Source organism: Priapulus caudatus, unplaced genomic scaffold, assembly GCF_000485595.1.
Source record: "Priapulus caudatus unplaced genomic scaffold, Priapulus_caudatus-5.0.1 Scaffold30, whole genome shotgun sequence".
Taxonomy (NCBI): Eukaryota; Metazoa; Priapulida; class Priapulimorpha; order Priapulimorphida; family Priapulidae; genus Priapulus; species Priapulus caudatus.
The window spans coordinates 128,071-147,501 of NW_014577091.1; the positions used below are offsets into that span (position 1 = coordinate 128,071).

The 19,431-nt window shown below is 39.5% G+C and overlaps 2 protein-coding genes across 2 annotated transcripts in view; one reads left to right on the plus strand and one right to left on the minus strand.

Moving 5' to 3' along the window:
- The window catches only part of LOC106816095 (charged multivesicular body protein 1a-like), a 6,543-nt gene extending 970 nt beyond the window's left edge, over positions 1 to 5,573 (plus strand). The window contains exons 2-6 of the mRNA XM_014820653.1: positions 2,035 to 2,054; positions 2,345 to 2,422; positions 2,759 to 2,905; positions 3,201 to 3,329; positions 4,005 to 5,573. Coding sequence (XP_014676139.1) covers positions 2,035 to 2,054; positions 2,345 to 2,422; positions 2,759 to 2,905; positions 3,201 to 3,329; positions 4,005 to 4,223 — 593 coding nt within the window. The 3' untranslated portion in view covers positions 4,224 to 5,573. The remainder of the gene's footprint in view (positions 1 to 2,034; positions 2,055 to 2,344; positions 2,423 to 2,758; positions 2,906 to 3,200; positions 3,330 to 4,004) is intronic.
- On the minus strand, positions 5,517 to 15,262 carry LOC106816055 (probable ATP-dependent RNA helicase DHX35). The gene is made up of 16 exons (XM_014820610.1): positions 15,240 to 15,262; positions 14,874 to 14,978; positions 14,538 to 14,600; positions 12,624 to 12,753; positions 11,298 to 11,410; positions 10,802 to 10,930; positions 10,316 to 10,494; positions 9,874 to 10,026; positions 9,341 to 9,465; positions 8,366 to 8,516; positions 8,017 to 8,111; positions 7,738 to 7,815; positions 7,169 to 7,298; positions 6,606 to 6,759; positions 6,046 to 6,157; positions 5,517 to 5,918 (listed from the first exon to the last, which is right to left on the minus strand). Exons 3-16 carry the CDS (start codon positions 14,588 to 14,590, stop codon positions 5,877 to 5,879), a joined length of 1,644 nt encoding a protein of 547 aa, XP_014676096.1. The 5' UTR covers positions 14,591 to 14,600; positions 14,874 to 14,978; positions 15,240 to 15,262; the 3' UTR covers positions 5,517 to 5,876.
- Between the last annotated feature and the right edge of the window lie 4,169 nt (positions 15,263 to 19,431).

Consider the following 19,431-nt stretch of genomic DNA (forward strand, 5'->3'; position numbering starts at 1 on the left):
TCCACCCGCCCCCTCCCCCACCTCATAGTGAGGCCAGTTTGAGTTACCTAAAGGCTAAAGCCAAGATTTTTATTTTGCCAGTTAGGTTAATTTTTATTATACCACAGCTACGTGCTACAGTGTAGCTCAACAATGACAACTTACAAAAAATATTCTCCACTAGGTTCCTTCATACTTTTCTGTATTGCCCAGTGGCAGAGGGAATGGCTACATGGGTTGAGCAGAGAGCTAGTGAAACACTTACTTAGTAGATGTACTAATGAAGTTCAATGAAATTATTATCAAACAATCCCTAGACAGATACAAATTCACCAGAGTCATGTAGCATCAAACTTGGTGCCTGCATGGATAAGTGCCATGGAGAGGTGGCGATTCCTATATGGCTGACAGAGGAACCGGTCTGATGGGCCATGGTCTTGCTGGGAATATATACCCTGATTGGGAAAACCAATAAACCTGTCAATCAACTATCCTTTGGCAGTCCTCGCCAAAAGCGTCGGACCGTCGGACAAAACCGGTGATTTTTGCACGGGTCCGACAAGAAATTTGGCTTTACCAGACCGTTTGTCAGGTAACATTACATCAACTAATTACGCAGAGGCTACGGGTACGTCAGTACCACAAACTATGCCTAACCCTAATATCCCTGCCTATTGCTGTCTTATATATGCGTGTACCAAATTAATCTATGGTGTGGGAAAGCGATAGGAAGAGATTAGCTGTTATATGATAAAAGATAAGAAAATGATGACATGCGACGTGTGTGTGTGAACTATCATGGGAAGTTTATATTACTATCACTGATTATACCTGGATCACACAACTGGACAAGGCCAAAGGCCTAGAAATAGGTGCAACCTACATTAATGACAAAGCTGGCAAGCAATGCATTGCTGATTGTATGCGTCACGAAATGGATGAAAAAATAAACGATGCTAGATTTTTCAGCTTTATCATGGACGGGTCAACAGACATAGCTGGTGATGAGCAGGAAAGCATATATATCAATTATATGTTAGATATGTCCACAGAGGAAAAGCAACAGAGATGTGAATGTGTTTTAATGTTTCAATATTTTTTTGGTCCAGTAACATATCATTCGGTCTGGTAAAAATCTATTTTTTACTGGACCGAATGTCCAGTAAAGGATTTTGTCTTTTGGCGAGGACTGCTTTGGTATGAAATCAGTCCGTCACAATGAATACACATTGGCGATTCTGTGTCTGCATATTCAATAATATCATGTATGACAAGTACCTACCCATCCCGCACTCTATCTGGCATCCAAAAAGTTTAAAATTCCCAAGGCCGAGGAAGAAGTCAATCTGGTTGACATCTTTCCTGCTATATAGGTTAGACTATCTATAGCTAAGTATCTAGATGAGTACACACTCATCACGATTTTTGGGCGCGCCTGACAAATTATGTATATATTATTATTTTATCTATAGCTGGGCCTATTATTCGGACAATTTGATGATTTAGTTGGATGACTTGGTCCATTACCTGCTATTCTTGATCCTAAGACATGTTAGATTTGCGTCCAAGCAGTGCCGTTTATCCTACCACCTGCCACATTTCTCATAGTAGTAGTGTGTGAGGTCTCTTAATCCAGTAGCGGTAAAGTACCAGCAAGTGATTTCATAAAACACAAATATCTATACTGGTGTGCTATTATGTAGTAGGGTTATTCTAAGTTAATGGTGATAATATATTATAAGTGGTGATATAAGTTCATTGACCAATATTTCTTTTGATATATATATATATATATATATACTGCTATATTAGTATCTGTACATTTTCTCTATCTTTAAAGTTTTTTTGTCATATGATATAGAACCATCAAAATGTCTTCTATATCGTGAGATGTCTGCTTCATGGTAAGCCAAGAAGTTAGCTTGACTCCTCTACCTTCATGTATCTATAATTATACCCGCATATTTCAATTAATTTCTTTGCAGGTTGTTACACTGTTTTACAAGCAGTACTATATTTTACAGCAGTCAAGCACAGTGTTTTTTTCCATTTCAGATACAATATTCCAGCTTCGGGTAATGACACGTATATATTGTTAATAAAATTCCAAAAAATTACTTGTTCATTAAGTTTATTAAGTATAAGTTACTCCTGTCTAACTATATCCTTTTTCTCAATTATTATAATTCATTACATAGAGTCTATGCATATGTTCATGGTAACGTTGATGTGATAGTTATGGATATCCCTTAAATATTTTGGAAGTTCGTTCTTCAAATTTCAAATGCAGAAGTATGTTGGCTCTCTAATCGTTTCACAATTAAATCACAATTAAATCACAAAAATGGGTGTGTCATAAATTCAGTTTACAGTGAAGCAACTGGAGCGATTATCACGAAAAGCGGAAAAGGACCAGAAAGCTCAGACTAACAAGATCAAGAAGGTATTTGTACTAGAAAACTATTTCACTAGAGTATAATGGCAGCACTACAATTATGTATTTTACTTAAATGGAATCTATCAGGAATCCATTTAAATCTAAAATGCTATTTGAAATTGTTTACTACATAGTTTTATCACACTATAACTGTCCATAAGATATTCTACTAATGATACTCATATGTTATACTTCCTTTAAATGATTATAATAAATTTTACCCATGATTAGGAGAATCATCCTTCAGTATTAACAGGTATATAAGAAATTTCTTGAATCGCTATGTGATATAGTAACCGTATGCAACATAACTACACGTAGGCTTTGCAATGTCTTCCACAGTCTCTGCAGCAGGGAAATGTTGAAGGTGCTAAGATCTATGCTGAGAATGCCATTAGGAAAAAGAATGAGAGCCTCAATTACCTGCGCATGGCAGCTAGGGTAGATGGCGTGTCGTCAAAGGTGCAGTCTGCAGCTACCATGAAGCAGGTAACAGAAAACACTCTAACTGTGAACATTGCATTCAGTTTATGCGATCGAAAATCGATTCCACGATTATGGAAATTACGAGGATAATTTTTTACAGGACTTTTTAGATATATGGTAGAATGCATAACACTTCATTAGTTGCTCTACAGCACTGGCTGACACTTAGGGGGAGTATGGGTTTATTCAGGGTTTATAATTTAATGGTGGTGCATCACACACACACCCACACCAGAAGACAATGTGCAGACTTTGTTGTAAGAACACACAAGTAAGTGGAAATCTCTGTACATTGCAGGTGGCTAAAAATATGGAAGGAGTCACGAAAGCACTGGATAAGGCCATGAAGTCGATGGACTTGGAAAAAGTCTCCAAAGTGATGGAGAAATTTGAAGGCACCTTTGAAGACTTGGATGTCAGAACTAGTGTATGTACCTGAACCTGTTACATGTCACATGACTATGCAAATGAGTGAAAATTATATTAATATTACAGTAAAAATTGAGATGTGTAAAGGACATACTAAAAGAGTGTGCTGAGGGTATCTCATATAATGTTTGGCCCAAGTTAATAGCTTCAAAGGCAAGGAAATAATTGTGACTGCTGCTAAAGTGAGTGGACTGTTGATACTACAAAAGGCCTAAGAGTAATTTATATAATATTTAGCCTGATTAAGGATTGAACTGGTAAGATAATTTACTACAGATAAAATAAGGAGGAAGGGAAGATTATTGATATTGAAAGGCTGCACATACAATGAAGGACGAAGTGATTATTACATAAACGCGACGACTTGATTAAAGCATAATCAGGCAGACGTACTTGGAGTTGTCTCTGTGCAGGACATGAAATAACCTGATGTAATGTTGGCCTGGTTATATATAATGATATAATATTTGGCCTGATTAAGGGTAATTTTACTAAGAAGTCGTTTAGTCACACGCGACTAACTTGGAGTTGTTTGTGTGCAGGTCATGAAATAACCTGATGTAGTGTTGGCCTGGTTATGTATAATGATATAATATTTGGCCCGATTAAAGATAACTTTACTCAGAAGTCGTTACGTCGCACGCGACTAACTAGGAGTTGTGTGCGTGCGCAGGTCATGGAGGACTCGATGAGCACGGCGACCACGCTGTCGACGCCGATGGACCAGGTTAGCGCCCTCATTCAGCAGGTGGCCGATGAGAATGGCCTCGAGGTGATGAACCAGCTGCAGGACGTGACGCCGGGAACCTCGCTGCCAGCAGAGCGCGCTGCCGAGCGCTCGCAGGCTGAGGATGACCAGCTGAGCAGACGACTGGCTGAACTCAGGGACTGAGAATGCCATCTGGTGGTGGTTTCGTTGTACATACTGATGGATCGCTGAGTTGAAAAGCCATTCGGAATCACTGGAGCTCTGCTAGGCGCAGATTCACATTGTTTAACCATGCTTATAAAGTTAACGTATCAGCTCTGTTTTGGATGGAAACGGTCTCTGCGCTTTGGCCGGTCTGAGACTATGCGTGATTTGAAGTGATTTCGCTGTGGTTCCAAAAAAAATTTGCGAGTCAATAGACTTCTAGACAATCCAATCTCCCTTGTGTGAGAAATAATTCTGGTGTTTTATTCGATCGTCTTAATGTGTAACGAAATGGCGAGCTTACATTTACGCGGTGTTGAACAACTGTTTAGAAATTATAAGCAGCAAGAACATTGTTATTATCGAACCAGTTTTAAGATCATTAGTTAAAAAGCTTATGTAATGTGGAAATATATTGTTGAAGCTTCATTTTTTCATTAGAATCACAAATGTGCATTGTGGAAGTGTTCAATATATTCACACCTCTAAACATACTGTACCATGGTCATGCATATACGTATATCATGTATAATTAAGTCTTAAAAGCAGCTTAACAGCAAAGAAACTCCTATTACAGCTTGGCGCATACTTGATGTTGACATAATGGCTTCAGTGTTTTACACTCGCCTAAATAATTCAGGACCATTTATTCATTCATCATTACTGCATCTGCTAGTATAATATTATCTCGGTGAACGGGATCGCATGTCACAGTAAAAGTACGGTGTTCATTTTAATCATCTTGATTGCTCTATGCACATCAATATCACAACTAAATCAACACACTGCAGGTGCTTTGCGAAAATGGATTAATAGTACCCTAGTAATGCTGTCCATATGTGTAACATTAACATTACCAATGTACATCGTTGCATATCAAATTTATTATGGATAGGCTTTAGATATATTTTAGACTACAATTCAATAGGTCCAGTAGTTAGGAAAATTTTTTCTACACCTATTTCGTTTATCAATGTATAAATTTCCAAGAAAAACAATTGGTGATTTAACAATTAGTTTCCTCTGTTATTTAGCGACATTTAACGTATGCCCTGTGATTGGTATAGATTTTTTATTAATTATTTATGATTTGCCAAAGTCTGTATAATGTAAACTGGTTAGTGACTGCTGCCAAATCCGAATATACTATTTAAGTACATTAAACTGGATTAAATATGTAGTGCTGTATGCTCTCAGTCTGTGATATTACCATGTGTTATATCCTATTTCCTTTGTCTCTTAGCGCTACACAAAAGCCTGTTAAGACGAGTATATGTGAAACTGCTCAGCTACACTTTATTTTATAAAATAAATAATTGTATATCATAATATTTTGACTCGTGTTCCACTTTTGGTAACACTGTCTGCTTCATTACCGATATTAGCGTCATGCCACGACAACTTACTCTCATCTCGTGGAGAAGCGCAAACATCTGTGTTGAATCACAAAAAGAATCAGAAGTGCAATAATAGCTGTCTCCTCTCAATAAGTAGTAATTGTCAGTAGTCTGCAGCAAATGTGTTGCCAGCAACCAACAGTCTTTGTTGTTGACAGTGGCCAACAATGTGTTTTGAATGACCGACATATAGTGTTGACAGCAACCAACGTCTCATGTCACGCACCCAAGAACATCACGTCCCGGTCTTCATTCTCTTTGCAGCTATCTCTCTCTCCTACAAACGAAAATGTTTCTGTCATTGAAGAGTCAGTATTCAGTAGGCTTGGTCCAGACAAAGGTTTACTCAGTTACACTAGAACAGCAGCTTGTGCCTGAAGGGAGACTGGAAGGATTGTACGTACTGTGCCGTATTGATAGTAGTGAGGTGCGAGCTCATACAGCCACCGCGGGTCGATTGCCGTCACATTCCTCATGTATGCACGAGATGTCAGTAGCACCTCGTTGAACATCACCCTGCAAACAGGACAAATCATATGCATGTAATCATAGGTAATATATATATATATAGGTTATAATGGTATAATACATAATATCAGTCATGGGGAGAACGAGGGTGAAACCGGTAAACAAGGATAATAAAGAATTAAACAGGTAGGTTCACAGCAACATGAAATAGTCAGTAAACTACAGTGACACAGTTGCTAGTGACGTGAGGTCGCTCGCATAAATAACAACAGCAATTATTCTTCAATCGAACCTCAAAATGCTGCAAATTTCTGCCAACCAAACAGTCACAAGCTACATAGTGATGGCCTTGTGTCCCATCGGGGGACCAAGAGGATAAGAAGAAGAAGAAAGAACAGTCACAATTTCCTAAAAAGGTTCATCAGCATTTTCGTACAGTAGAGTACGTAGAATTAGATCGAGCCGCCATGCAACGTGTGGACTATGATTGTCGTACCACTGAGCAGGCTTCAGCGCGTACAGCACTGAGCTCGGGTGCACGTGTATGGGGAGGTCATCCTTCACTGTTCGGTATTCTCCCGTGTAGTGCAGTCGTGCAGCGTTAGCAAAGAATCCTGCTGCGATGCATCGGCATATCCTGTCCGCATCTCCTGCGAGTTTCAACAGCAGTTTAATACTCTCGCAGCCAGTGTTGGGTTTGAGTAGGCAGATGCGTGACTCTCGTTACAATCACAACTTTGGTTAGTTGTCTACGAGTTTACTGAGCTGGGGTGCTCACCTAGTTAACTATACAGAACACAAGGTTGCAGAGAAGATATGTGAGGTACGAAACATTCGCTCTGAACAACGAAACGATGTTTATTGATCCCCCGCAATTAATTTTGGATTGTTAAGGTGTCAGAACTAATCAATGCAATTATGACTGGGATCAGGATGAAAGAAACATGCTAACATTGTGATTGCCTTTAACAACCTACCACACATCTCTCACCATATCTACCAATAGAGTGATTAGTGATCAGATAATTATGATCATAGGGACACCGCAGAACTCAATACCTTCTGCTGAAACCAAAGGTATTTCGAATCTTTGTAGAAGACCTTTTAGTTGGTTACGAACGTCCACCACTCGCATCAAGCCTTTATAGTTGAGGTAGTTTTCGTGGCACCACCGTGCACTCTTCTTTTTCTACACAGCGAGTATGGAAAATGAACTTAATTAAACCAATAGTTGAAAATTTCACAACCAGTTTATAGGTTAGAAATATTACGCTGTAATGGAGCATCTCGACCGCAAGAGATCATCATAAACTCTAAGTTTATGCTAAGCCCACCAACTTTGAAAACGGATTTGAGTGAGCGGGTTTGGCGACGTAAATGGAAAGGTCTCAGTCTGTGTAAATCTATTATATGCATTAACTATTTAATTCTCAGTTCAGTGCCATGACAATCAACCCCATTTAATTGGACACTCCTCCTCCTGCCTTGCCTTCATGACTTGTATTCAGACTGTAGCTCTCTTACATAGTCAACAATGCGACACTTCACACTATCTGAACACACATAACATGAAAACATAGAGTGGTAATTAAAATATTCCTCATACTCTAAGCTAAGTTGTGCCATACCTTGATGAATGATTCGTATACATTAAGAAGCGTGAGATGATCACCCTCTTCTACCGAGAATTGGTACTTTGCTCTATCCTGATGTAAAATGAAATCTCACACATGAAATAAAAAATACTTATACAGTTAGGTACATACATCAACCGCACGTTATGTGGCAATATCAAAAGCTTGGTAACTGGAACTTATGGCTTGAGCACTGGCAGATGGAGCCTTTACTAAGGCATTTGTGTCTAAATACACATTCAGTTAAACGTTTTACAGACTTGCATCACTCACCGCTTTAGCCTTGCCAATAGAGGGCGTAGTGAACACGCATTCAATGTTCAGCATGGCTGCTATGCTGAGAATTTCCTCTGAGCATTCGAATTTCCCTGCAAGTGAAAAAAACCTCTGACATATGGCATGGCATATACACCAAACCTACTAAGTAATTCTTCACCTGTTTGATAAGCTGAAATGCCCGTTTTCCTCTGTATGGTGCACACTGCACCCTGTGCATTTGACCAAATGTACAATCGTAAAACACAAATCACCAATCGTAAATCTTTGTACGATTGCAACAGCTATTAACGCGAATTTGCTGCCTCACTCTTGCTGTCACAACGAACGAACAACTGTTACTCACCAGACTCCAGTAACATTTTGGCAAACATTGGCTCCAAAGGGAACTCAGCCATCTGCTGGCCGAGTTGTTCTGTGAGCTTGCCATCCACGTCTATGGCCCCGAGTGCATACAGGAGATCCAACGCTCTAGACATGTTCTGTGCTGGTGGCTTCTGTAAAACGACACGTAAGAAGAACTCGCTCGAAATTATGGACGAATCGTGGCGCAACCGCACATCATATGCCACGTCGATAACGCATCACGTGTAAGATCCCCAACAACTTTCAGATGGAAATAATTAACACCAATCACTCTTGTCATGTTCTGCTTGGTACATACTCAGTATTACTGTCAAATCTTATATAACGGCACTCAAGGGAAATGCTGGAAACGTACTTTATAGACAGTTGCCTGGTGAATAGAGGTCAGAACTAACTATAGAAATATATAGAGACACAAGTCTAACTACTATATTGTTTCTATAGAACCAACACAGGATTCACTGTATCTATATACCACAAAAGTATATGACAAAAGTATTATATATATAATGCAGTGATGGTGTCACGATAAAAATACCCGCCCGGGAGGACGGCGAACCCGGACTAGTATAGCCTTGTAAAGAACAAAATGTTCCTGACTCAAGGAAGCATCATGGCCACCTTGGTCGACGAAAATAAATGAAATAAATGAAATAATAAAATATATATAAATACATAATATAAAGTGCCATCATAGAACAATTAATAAAGAAGGCACACGTAAAGCAGAGATTTGAATGGTGCACATATCTACAAACTATCCCATGCAAGTTCAACTAGTTTATCATTTGATGCCATATAAGGCTATAAGGTTAGCGACGAAATACAATCAAAGAACAGTGAGCATCAGAAAAAGGCATCGGGTAAAGTTAACGCGTGTCCCGAATTCTATTTCCCCTCGCGCTGACCTGCCGGCGTGCGCGCGTCAGCGTTGACGACGCTCGCGACGACGTACCGAGAGGAAGTTGAAGCGCAGTACATTGGAGACTCCGAGAGCCTTCAACAGGAGGAGGACGGTGGAGAGGTCGCTGCGCTGCATCTCCGGCACTGTCGCCGCAGGAAGCTTCGCGTGCTCCTCCTCTAAACGACAGAGGCAAAGACTTCTCGTACAACATAGTCGCGAACGCGAAAGGTTACAAATAGCAACAACAATGCAACACAATAAAAGTGTGTAATCCCAAAAACAACAACGTAAAAACAGTTAAACAATCACTGTATTTTACATTGCATGGAGTGTTACGTGAATGGCCCGACTAGGCCACGGTATGTTTATTTAGTTTATGTGCTTACCAACAGATGGCGTAATTAGTCAAGACACGGATAAGACGAGGAGTCGCTATTTCTGCTGAGATTATAGTTTGCAACTTAATAAACCTGTATGTCTGAATAGACGTACACACCCCCTGTTCTGTTTGCCTTACTGAGTGCGAGTCACGAAACATGGAAGAGTAGGCTGCGATAATGCGACAGAAGATAAGTGTAACACACCTGGATAGAGCCGGTAAGACTTGCCTGACCGGACCCTGCCTGCCCTGCCACTGCGCTGCTCAGCTGATGCCTGTGAGACTGGCACCACCACCAGGCAGTCGCTACCAGTGTCGGGGTTAAACGCTCGCAACTTCACGAAACCACAGTCTATCACTGAAACAACAGAGCATCACCATGATCACTAAAAACGTCAACACGTAATGCGTTAGACATGAAATAGATAACTAGACTACATAGTTGCATTTCGTTGCACTGACCTAGTGTTTTAACATGAACTTGTGTACATTCAGTATACATAGTTTATAGAATTAAATAAACCAAAGAAGCATCTTAGATGGAAATCAATGCATAATATCACGAACACACGTATAGAATATAAAATGCTATACTCGTGTTCACGGTAATACTAATATATATTATCATATAATATATTTCTACACACCATAGGTGATTCCATTGATGGTGATTGAAGCTTCAGCTATGTTTGTTGCAATGACGACCTTGCGCGTCTTTTCCGGTGTCCGCTGAAACACCTTTAGCTGTTCTTTTGCCGTGAGGCTCGCATACATTGGCAGTACGAGTAGTTGCATGGTCACCCTTTGCATGCTCTCAGCTGCTTCTCTATAGGGAAACAGGAGCACTGTCTTTGTAACAACTTAATTACAACCATAAAGTAGAATTCTTAAACGACCCACTGATGCAACTTGCTTTTTTACTCTGAAATGGCATTTATTTTAAACCTTTTTACATATAATATAGACCGTAATTGGACCAAACTTATATAGTATCGTATTTGTAAGTTGTATGTAAAAATTGTAATTTGGATTTGGATTAAGTGTTAGTGTTTTTATTGTAACATGGTGGGTGACAGTGTTACAATTTTTTTTTCACATTTTAAGATTCATTTTTGCTATGTTAATCCTCTTACCTGACCAAGGCACACACATGTTCAACTTCTTCCTGCCCGGTGAGAAAGGCTAGGATGTCTCCAGGCTTTTCATGTTTGTGGATCTTTAGTATTGTTTCCATTGTTGCCTTCACATAATCGGGTACAGGGCTATAAGCAGGATAACAGCTTATCAGTTGATGCCTATTGCCAATACTTAAACTACTCCCTCTGTGTAAACTAACATTGTTGCAAGTGTTGCATAACCAGATATGAAGGTCCATTTATCATTTGATTGTGCAGGTGAAAAAATGACGTAAAAGGCAACAGATAACTTGTTGATGTTTGAAAATACTTTTTTATAACTTGATAAGGAATACTCACATAGATATATTCAGGAGTTAATGAGACAAACTCCTCTCATTTGTCTCATTAACTCCTGATATATTGCAAGAAGATCGGGGATATATATGCTCGTACACACACATATGATAATAAGACATATTGTTTTTCACCAGCTCAGTAATTATATAATCACCTGCTAATATAAAATACATCTACTGGAAATGCTCTGCCCTCAATGGTTATAATAGTTGCAATTTCTTCACTTTTTCCCTTGGAATCGTCTTGGTTGAAAAAATCCCTGACAGCCTACATAAACAGAAATCATATACTACAATGAATACTTATATTACTGTAACAATACGACGATGGTACGCTGTCCATATTTCTATTAGCATGTATGTATATATCAGGAGTAGATAATAGGGAAAATACCCTATTATCTACTCCTGGTATATATGTATATATTTGCTGGTGATATTTGCCAACAGGTGGTAGCACCATTGATATAGTTGTAATCACAATATGCTAAGGATCTTTAACAATAATAATAACCATTATTTTAAGATACAGGTTACAATTAGAGTTATGATAAGGTGTTGGAATTGTTCATCTCAAAAACGTTCCTGAGTCATACCATATAGAGTTATACAGAGTTATACCTTATAGTCATGAGGTATAATCATTTGCTGGTAATATTTCCCAACAGGTGGTAGCACCATTCACAGTAGTTACATTAGGTCAGGTAGGTCACATATATTAAGTAAAAACAGTATTTTATGAATGAAATTTACATTATTTGTATGTGAATTTGGTGACTTGCAACGTTATCAATATATATTGTTTTTTTTATTAAAAACATGGTTATTATGTATGCATAAAGTACACTACTATTTTAGTTACGTGGGCTACGCACAGTTACATTCCTCACACCACAAGCAAAAATATCCCTCCCTACATACAATACTGCTGACGTGCCGAAAACATACTAAGACCATACTTTTAAGGATCATTTCTAAAGTATGTGTTGCGAAAGGTTCACACAAAAGTGACCAATTAGCTAAACCATGATGAGGAGACAAAGCATTCGCCTCTTAGCGTGAAGCCGGTATAAGGTGTCTCAGCCCCGAGACTTGCCTTTTACCTTTGATGACCGTTCCTCCTCTCCCTTTTTGGGAGAGTTGGAGGAGGTGAATGCAGTCTGAGTGGTTTAGCTTTTTAAACAAACAAAAAATAGGTGGAACATTTCCACCAATGTTATAAGTTATACCTGGTAATTACCAAGGTGTTAATGAAATAGTACAATTCCAGTTTCTTGCAAGTGAGTGGAAATTTTATTATCATGTTTTAAACAAAGCAGGTGCACTCTTTTTTATAAAGTTTAAAAACATTAAATTAGAAAAGTGTATGACACTCAGTCCATATTTACTGGGTAAACAATAACTTCTGTAACACGGACCTTACTTTAACTTTTGAAATACCCAGAAGCAGTTCTGTAATAAGGTGTAACAGCTAATTATACCTCGGCATCCAGTGTTGCTGATGACACAATGACTCTAAGATCTGCTCTCCTTTTTAGAATTTTCTTAAGTAAGCCGACTATGATGTCTGTATGAATGCTCCTCTCATGAGCTTCATCTACCATCACAACACTGCAAGAACATGAAAAACTCATAACAACATTCTTATACGATAACTGTAGATTGGGGCCTGTAGAGCAATAATTCTGCTTTTGATTAAATGCACCATCTTCAGATACAAGTAAAAATACAGAAAATTCATTGTATGCAATATGTGATTACAAAAGATATGTCCCTCAACATATGGTCATTTGGATCAATTTGAGCATCACTCATTTTGATCAATCAACATAAAAGATACTCAAATTTATTGAATATAATTGGACTGATAATATTGAAAGAAGTATATAATATAGAATTCTATGTTATGCACTCCTTATATTACCTATAACATAGAGTTAATATGATATTATCAGGATGTTATAGATAGGTAGCACCGAGAGCGTACAACGGTGAACTGCTGAAACCATGTTGCAGTATTAGTCGAATTAAGAAACTTTGCCCGTTTTATTTTGACGATTCTTTGCGGTTTTTTGTGTGGGGTACGATGTCTCTACGCTGAGATAATGAGCAGTGAAAATCGACTCGAGATCACTGTTTACTGCGACCCTCTCTCGCTTTGTGGCCAGTGTGTTGCTTCAGTCGCCGCTGTGTAGCGCCATGTAGCGCTGACTCACGTCAGTACTACAGAGTTTACTATACATCCAGCGTGAGGTGGGCACAGGTGGGGTCATCACTATGGCAATCATAACAGACGTCATTCATTCCATTTGTCAATCATTGACGGAAACACCGAGGTTTCCCGAAGTTATCTCAAAGCGAGAGACAGTCGCAGTAAACAGTGATCTCGAGTCGGTTTTAGGCAATTTTCACCGCTCATTATCTGAGCGTAGGGGCATCGTAGGACATGCGGTTTGTTTATATTAACAAGGTAGGACAGCTGATCAATAATACTGAGTTCGACTTTTATTAATTCGACTAATACTGCAACATGGTTTCAGCATTTCACAGTTGTACGCTCTCCTTCTTAATACGCTCTTGGTAGCAGTCATTTATATTTGCACTTTAAAGGAATACTAGGCCCATTGATTATGCAATGTTGACGAATGCTAGAGTAACTGGCACTTGTGTAGTTAATAAGTGCATAACCTTATAGCCAAATGCGTATTAGTTTGTCCAATATCACTGCTGGTTACATAAATTTACAGCAAGACTTGAAATCGGTTGTTGATATTCATTTATGTGCCGTAAATGTCATCCAGGAGTCAAGCGATGACGTAAACATTTGTGGCGGCCCGTATGTTTTGGACGCCAGATGAAATGGAGGTGTCAGCGGTGTAGCCACGGCCACGGACTAAACATGGAAATGGAGTAAAACACACGTACTAATCATGCACGCACGTAGACAGCCCTGACAAAAAGTTTCTTATCACGAGCGTCCGTGTTTACAAAATCACTGATGATAGCATGCGTGCGAAAATGTCCGGTGCACTATAAATCTGTATCACACCGCGCTTCCCGGCAGCAGTTTGAAACTGTAAACAATTGATTTCTTGGACTGCGGATTTCATTAGACATTTCTTAGCAACCAGCAGTGATATTGGACAAACTAATACGCGTTGGATGTAAGGTTATGTACTTATTAACTACACAAGGTGCCAGTTACTCTATCATTCGTCAACATTGCATAATCAATGGGCCTAGTATGCCTTTAAAGCAAGAAGAGAATACAATTTCGTAGTATTCCTACAGTATAAAATATTTCTAAAAGATCTAGGGAAAATGATATGTAAATTTGATATATAAGATAGCAGCAGGATTCATCAAGTACTCACAAAAATGTTTCAAAACCATACCTGTATTTAAGTAAAAGTGGGTCTCTCATCAGCTCTCTGATTAGGCATTCCATCAGTAAGGAACTGCAACCAATGTAAAAAGGATATGAGAAAAGATTAATTCACAAATTTATTATAGAATAGACCACTGAATGCCAGCTCTACATTACACAGCGAACATAGGCAGCAGTTGAGTTGAGCTTTTGTAAGCACAATTTCCAAATAAAGGAGAAGCTGTATACATTTCAGGCCAATGAATATCATACTTTAATTTTATACCTTCAAACAACCAACTTCATCATGAATAGAGCTAAATAATGTTGCTGGCATGATATCACAACACTAAGAAAATGTTACCTTGATCTTGGTCAGTGTGGGATCTGTTGCATTGTTAAACCTGACACAGTAGCCCACATCACAGCCTAGTACAGACCCTTTCTCTTCAGCTACTCTGGTTGCAACCTAACATAATAACATAATTAATCAGCTTGAGATGGGCAGTTACATGACAAAAAAACAAAACAATTCTATGCCAATTGTTTTGATAAGCTAGAGAAGACTACAAAACAAGCTGGAATATGGGGGTTAATATGTATTGTAAAAAAATGAGGACAGTTTCCCAATTTGTAATGACTATCATATTGCCTATATCTTATTTTTAATAACACCTTTTCAATAATTTACAATGTATCACGCTTATCATAAAAATAAAGGCAAACTCACTGTTATTGCTGCTACCCTCCGAGCAGGGTTACTCCAATGACACCATCGGCACCCAGCCTGCCTCCATTAGATACTGTATGAGGTGTAAACATCACATATACACTGATCAAAATAACAGTATGCGGTAATCACAATATTTACATATCGTTTGAAGAGTAATTAACTTTCGTTTATCAGATTTTTGATATTTTCTTTTTATTGAAATTATTTATTATTATATATACATGTATATTATATATATTATACATATATTATATAAAATGTACATTAATTGAGATGTATAGTAGTGATGTCCTGATGATCGATTATAATCGAAAGTCAGTTGTTTGCAGCAACCGACAAAGCGCTTGATTATGAAAATAAATAATCGATGATTTTTTTTTTTTTTTAAATGTGCAAACAATATGAAATGACTCTTCATTTTATTTTGGTGTTTTTGGTTACTTTACAGCTTAAATCTAACCTACACCAAACATAAGCAAGTATAATACTGTTACATAGCTTTTAAATATTGTATTACAGGGCATGAAATTGCCAAAATGTGAACAGGCCCACCCAAAATTTTAAACAGGCGCCTTACAAGTTTGAAAAGACCCTTAATTTTTGTTCAATTTATTACATTACCTAAGTATTAGGTTTGTGTTTATTAGGCATACTCATTAATATTTCAGTATTCTCATTGCTACAGGGTGCGAAATTAACGGGAGTCCGAAGTCAAATACTTCCTGATTTACTGTCGGACTCCCTGATTTGACATATGCAGGAGTCCGTGTAACTCCCTGAAAATTCTGCCACACTAACTAGTTCGTTCCGGAGCACAGCCTCACGGAATTACTGTATTTTTTCAGCTAATGTCCAGAGAAAATTTGGCAGACGTGCAACCGCATGAATCTTAAAAATAAGCACATGCGTTATTGTTAATATCTTTCATTTTGAACCTCAGACTGCAGACTCCCTCATTTTGCTGCGCAGACTCCTCTTTTGAGGGTAGGGAGTCCGTTGGACTACCGTGTTCAAAAGTTAATTTCTACTCCTGTTGCTATCAGAAGAGTTCTACTTGTTAGACAGGAATTGCTGGAACATGATCAGATTTACTTCTTAGTAGTGACTAAGTAAAAACTAGCCAGGAAATTGGTAAATATTGTTTATATAAAGCCAAGATAGGCAAAATTTTGAATAGGCGACTAATTATATGGGGGGTTGAACCGGCGGTTTAGGGGGTTGAAACCGCGGCTGCATGCAAAATAGCGCTAATTTCGTGCACGTTTTATAAACAAGTGCCGCCAGAGCGACAGCGCTCAACTGTCGTGTACTGTAGCCAGGTATTCTTCTGATAAACTCACTGCAACCGAATCAAGTGCACCTCCTGCCACCTGCGCGTTCGCGCTCAGAGCATATATCTAGGATACTACTAATACAGATCTAAAATCTATGATAGGCTTTGCTATACCTACGGCAGTACAGTAATAAAGATACAGCTGTGAACTTTAATCAGGGGGAGGGGGAGGGTGGGGCTAGGGGCGGGTGGAGGGGGCTCTAATAGCAAAATCAGTTCAGTCCTTTGTTAACAGTCAACAAATCCATGTTTAACCCTCCTCTTGAGGGTCAAAAGGTTATCCGACACTTACTCTTCGCATGTCAGCGAAAAGTACATTTCATGGTCCTTTCAATAAAGCCATAAAAATGGTAGGTCACGCGCTGAAACAAAAAAGTTTTTCAATCGCTCGCGTCAGACCATGTCCTCAGAAATGTCTAAAATCTGCCCTGTGGCCCCATTGACCTCCAATTTCGGCACAGTGATGGCTTTTCCTACCATGATGCTATACACCGACTATCACGAGCCTAGGTCGAGCCATTTAGATTTGTGCCGGAATTCTGCATTTACTGCCCTATACCTTAAGTTAAGGAGGGAATGTTCCCCTTCTTTTACACCTCTTGACCTTTGACCCCCCAGCTTCGACATCCAACTTGTTTTCGAATTACCCCGACGTTCCGAATATCGGACCGTACGTCGAGCGGTTAAGATTTGTGCCCAACTGTTGATGACGGACGGACGCTGGCACGGACAATCATGCGTTTCTACAATACTAGGTTGGGGCAACCGATGATCGATGATGAAATTCCAACTGATTCCCATCACTAGTGTCGAACACATAGACTATGAACATTTAGTATGTAAGGTAGTAGTTTACTTAATACTAAATGTAGTATATACTATGTTACCCTAACAAAGAATAATTTCAAAAGCACGCTACTGCTCGGTACTTGTGTGCTTTTCCCACATCCTGTCTCCCGCAACGAGGACAAGCACTTGATACTTCTCTAGAAGGTAGAGAATGTGCCCCGATTCTAAGCACAAAAAATGACACCAACAAACTAATCAGCACTCCAACCTAAACGCTGAATTTTCTATGAGACAAATAAGTTAATAGTGGTCTTATAAGATAATTTCACTTTCCATGTAGTAATCCAATCTGGTAAAAAATGCACTATAAAATATGTGCCAGCCTTATTTGGGTTTAAGAGTATAACAGATCAATATACAATCTCCTTGAAATAATAATCTCATTGAACATTAAATAACCAGACTTACAAAACGAGACACTTATGGAGGGGAAAAACCTTATGGTTACGGTTAACATATCTTACAGGTATGTGACATTCTATCAATAAGAATATTTACATATATCTATGACCATAGTGACATGGTCATATCTAATATAAACTCAATATGTAATAATGGTCACAAGTGTTCTTGGCAGATGAGCTCATGGGCTGACCTTGTCGCAAGTAGGGAAAATTGAACACTGAATTCTAAAGTGTGAAAATGTGATGCGAGGCTCCGACAGTGTGTGCAATTCTCTTGCTTTTGTAATGTCAGCTCTTGGCAGTGAAAATCATCTCACTCTCAGTAATGTATCCAGGGTTCTCCCCAGGATGAAATTCAAACAAGGGGTAGGGGAGGGGGAGGGGGAGGGGAGGGGGAGGAGGAAAACTAGGGGGAGGGGGAGGGGGAAACTAGGGGGGTCCGGGGGCGTGTATTTTTACCGTACGACTAGTTAATGCGTAAAATGCGCACCACACCATAGACGGTATTTGGGGTTCTTGTATATATAAGATAGCCGAGTCGGTGTACCGTGTTACGTGTACAGGCAAAGATTCTAGAGTGCCGTAGGCACAAGATAGACCACTCTCCAATCATAGCGTAGTAGGTCATGGGTCGCCACACCGCCATTTTGGGAAGCAAGTTCACACGAAGTTCCCGGATGTTGCTGTATCTGCTACTGTGAAACTGTTGCTGTGTGCTGTCAGCTCAGCTTACTGTTCTGCTGTAAATTGCTCGAATCGTCAGTGTAAGCCCGACCTGTCTTTCTTCAGGTTCCCCAAGAATACGGAAAGGTGAGAAAACATTCTTTTTGTCGAAAATCCATCGTGAAAGAGTTGTGCAATCTTTTGTTGATACATGTAGTACCAGTGGCAGTGTTGTTTGTGCACAGGCATACGTACGGTGTACTTCACTACTTGTGTGTTGCAGATGAGCATTTAAACGGCATTTACAGCAAGTTATCGACAATAAATAGGCGAAATAGAGTAGAGAAACATTAATACTTTGATAGTAGATACATTTAGTGTTTAATTACATTATTGTTTGGGAGACGTCAATGAAGTGCCTGTGCACTGTACCACTGACACTGTCTGACACTACACCACTGGCCGAGACTATACAGTATACGCACGGCGGCCGTGTGGATAAGATTCAATATGGCTATACGCACGGCGGCCGTATGGCCGACTCAATATGTGCTAGGAATGAGGAAGGGGAGAAGGGAGAACTGGTGGAGAAGGAGGAGGGGAGATGCTGGTGGAGAAGGAGGAAGGGGAGAAGGTGGGGAGAAGGAGGAAGGGAGAAGCTGGTGGAAAGGAGGAAGGGGAGAAGGAAGAAGTGGTGGAGAAGGAGGAAGGGAGAGCTGTGAGAAGGAGGAGGGGAGAAGGGAGAAGGTGTTGGAGAAGGAGGAGGGGGAGAAGCTGGTGGAGAAGGAGGAGGGGGAGAAGAGAGGTGGTGGAGAAGGAATGGAGAAGCTGTGGAGAAGGGAGGAAGGAAGGAAGGGAGAAGGCTGTTGGAGAAGGAGGAGGGGAGAACTGGTAGGAGAAGGAGGAGGGGGAGAAGAGAGGTGGTGGAGAAGAGGAAAAG